General features: G+C 31.3%; 1 protein-coding gene across 1 annotated transcript; it reads left to right on the top strand.

Annotated features, from left to right (window-relative positions):
• The first annotated feature begins 1,909 nt into the window (after positions 1-1,909).
• On the top strand, positions 1,910-2,413 carry LOC106877131 (uncharacterized). The gene has a single exon (XM_014925933.1). It carries the CDS (start codon positions 1,910-1,912, stop codon positions 2,411-2,413), a length of 504 nt encoding a protein of 167 aa, XP_014781419.1.
• The last annotated feature ends 529 nt before the right edge of the window (positions 2,414-2,942 follow it).

The raw sequence follows: 2,942 nt of genomic DNA, 5'->3' as shown, positions 1-2,942 counted from the left end.
ATATTATAAATTAACTACCAACAAAAATAATTGGTAAGCTAACTCAAAAAATCATCACCAAAATAGCAGAAAAAAACGACAGTGAAGGTATGCAGACTCTTCAAGAATCGATCCTTTTGGTTATATTAATAGTAATAAAGGAGTTACGACGCAAAAACGTATATATTTAAATGAACATATTTATCTTCTTCAATATATATTTCAGTATAAAGAATTCATTAAGAAACTTAATAAATCAAAATTTCTTTACACATCTTCAGGAATAAATATAACATCAGAAAAAACTACATTCGGTTTAAAAATACACAAAGACCCTTCATCAGTTGTCAGCTATCTGTCTACTCCTCATTTCAAGCATTCAATAACAATATGAGTCTTTAATGACAGTTGCTCCCATAAATTCTAAAATAAAATTTAGGAGGGTCAAAGTTGGGAAAAAAATGACAGTTGAGACATACAAAGAAACTGAATGAAAACAAACATGAAGGTTCGTTAGAGCAGAACAAGAGGAAAATAGTGAATGCTGAGAAAAAATATATATATATGTTGGTAGAATTATAAATCTGATGATTACATATATTCTGATCTTCCAATACAGAAATACGTGTTGTTCCTTTCTAATTATAATTTGAACTCAAGTAAGGGCTAATTAAGGTAGTATATTATATACCCTGCTATTGTACTGGTTTATCCTCAAGTATTATTTCTTGATGTGCATATAAATACCACGAGTTTTCCATCATAAATACTCGTTATGTTCTTTTTGCATTATCTGAAATGGAATACCCACAAATGTATTGATTAAAATCCCAATAACTGAACTATTATTAACTTCTATTATTATATATTTTGTATATTTCTATATAAATATATTATAATCATGACACCACTGCATGATATACTGATGTGGAATACACAGTATATATTTTCCCTATTAAAATGCATGTAATGCTAAGAGGTGAGTACCTGATTGATTTGGAAATCTGTTTTCCCACATTATTCAAATATATATGTATGTATGTATATGTATCAGTGTAGCCAATTTAGCATATTTTATTTCTGAATCTAGCATTTAGCAGGGAAAATAGTTTTAAATGTTTTTTAGCATTTTTCTCTGATCATGACATTTCCACAACAGTTACCCTTTTCCTTCTTTTTCCTCCTTTTCTACTTTTGTTAAAGTACCTTACAGCCAAATTTTAGTATTATCGGCTATTGTTGAATTTTTCGTTCACTTTCATGAAACTTCAAATGAAAGTTTATCAAGTTATGAATGTTTCCAGCCCCCACCTCCCATCCTTCTTGGATACAGAGTGGTGCTGGTGGGGTGAGGGGGAGAAGATAACTCATGTCAGCACCTGAACTCACTACACAATAATGTAAAAGAGTTGCAAAGAATGAAAGTATGGAAATTCCTCCTAACAATGCTTTATTCTGTAGTGATGAGTTTTTATCATGACAGGTTGACTGATTTACTTTCAGTTTGACTGTTTTAAAATAGGCCTGTGTTTTTTCATGCTTGTTTTGGATTATATATCTTGTATAGAAGTACGGGGGTGGCAGGGTCTCCCCCTTTATATTTCTACTTGCTTTTTTTTTCAAGTATTGTAGTTATATTTGTGGTTTTACCAATAAATATTAAATGTAAGATTGGAAGTGAAATATGATGTTCTCAGGTTTATATCAGAACACAGTTTTAGGATTTCTGTAGATTTTACTTTTCCATTTATAAGTTGGCCATCCTGCATCTTGAATCAGTATTCTTCACCTCAAGAATTTGTAAGCAGCAAACATAAGAATTGTTAATGACGAATGAAAGAATTCTTAGCAGCAAACTGATAAGTTGTGTTTTCAATTTTATATTTTCATTAATCATTTAATTTATTTTCTTGCTTCCCACTACATTATAATGAGCAAAGAAAAAACAAAGTTGTACCAGCAAAAATTCCGAAAGGAATGGCTTAAGATGCCAGCGTTTACCAAGTGGTTGTGTGAAGTACCTAGTGACCAATCTAAAGCACATTGCAGATATTGGAGATGTAATATGTTGGCAAAATATTCTCTTTTAGTAAGCCACTGTGAAGCAAAGAAACATAAGGCATCAACTCGACAGCAAATGATTCCTCTTAAAAATAAGACACCTATGCTTGAAGCAAATTTAGCAATGTTTATTTGTTGCCACTCATCATTTAATGGCTGTGATCACTTCATAGAGTTATGTAAGAATTATATGTCTGGTAGTGATATTATATCCAAAGTGAAGTTGCATCGTACAAAATGTACAAATATTGTGAGAAATGTTCCTGATATAGGAGATAGAAAATTTAGCCTGTTATTAGATGAATCCAATGATATATCAATAAACAAGTTGTTAGCAGTTGTTATCATATATTATAGTGACACTCACAAATAAGTGGTACATACATATCTCAGGATGGTATCTTTAGAAACACGTGATGCAGATGGCATTGTAGATGCCTTAAAAATTGAATTAGTGAAAAAGAAATTAGATATAAAAAATTTACTGAGCATAGGAACCGACAATGCTAGAGTAATGACAGGAGTCAACAATGGTGTTTTCCAGAAATTAAAAGAAGTTCCATCATTAATTCTATTTAGATGTGTATGTCATTCTTTACAGTTGGTAGTATCCCACTCTTGTGCTGAATGTTTGCCCATTAATTTAGAAAGTATCCAAAACCTATAAATGGTTCTCATTCTTCAACAAGACAAAGTACCTACAAACAACTTTACCTTGCTATCAATGATAAAGAGCCTTTGAAGATCATGATAAGACATCTGTGCTTGAAGCAAACTAGGTGGCTGTCAATAGAACCAGTGGTAAATAGAATCGTAAGCCAATGTTTTGAATAGCAAACTCACTTCCAAACTACAACTATAAAAGAAAAATGCTTTACAGCACAAACGTTACATGAAATGTT

This window comes from Octopus bimaculoides, chromosome 9 (genome assembly GCF_001194135.2).
Source record: "Octopus bimaculoides isolate UCB-OBI-ISO-001 chromosome 9, ASM119413v2, whole genome shotgun sequence".
Lineage (NCBI taxonomy): Eukaryota > Metazoa > Mollusca > Cephalopoda > Octopoda > Octopodidae > Octopus > Octopus bimaculoides.
The sequence above is the reverse complement of the archived record's forward strand: the minus strand, read 5'-3'. Positions and strand labels throughout refer to the sequence as shown.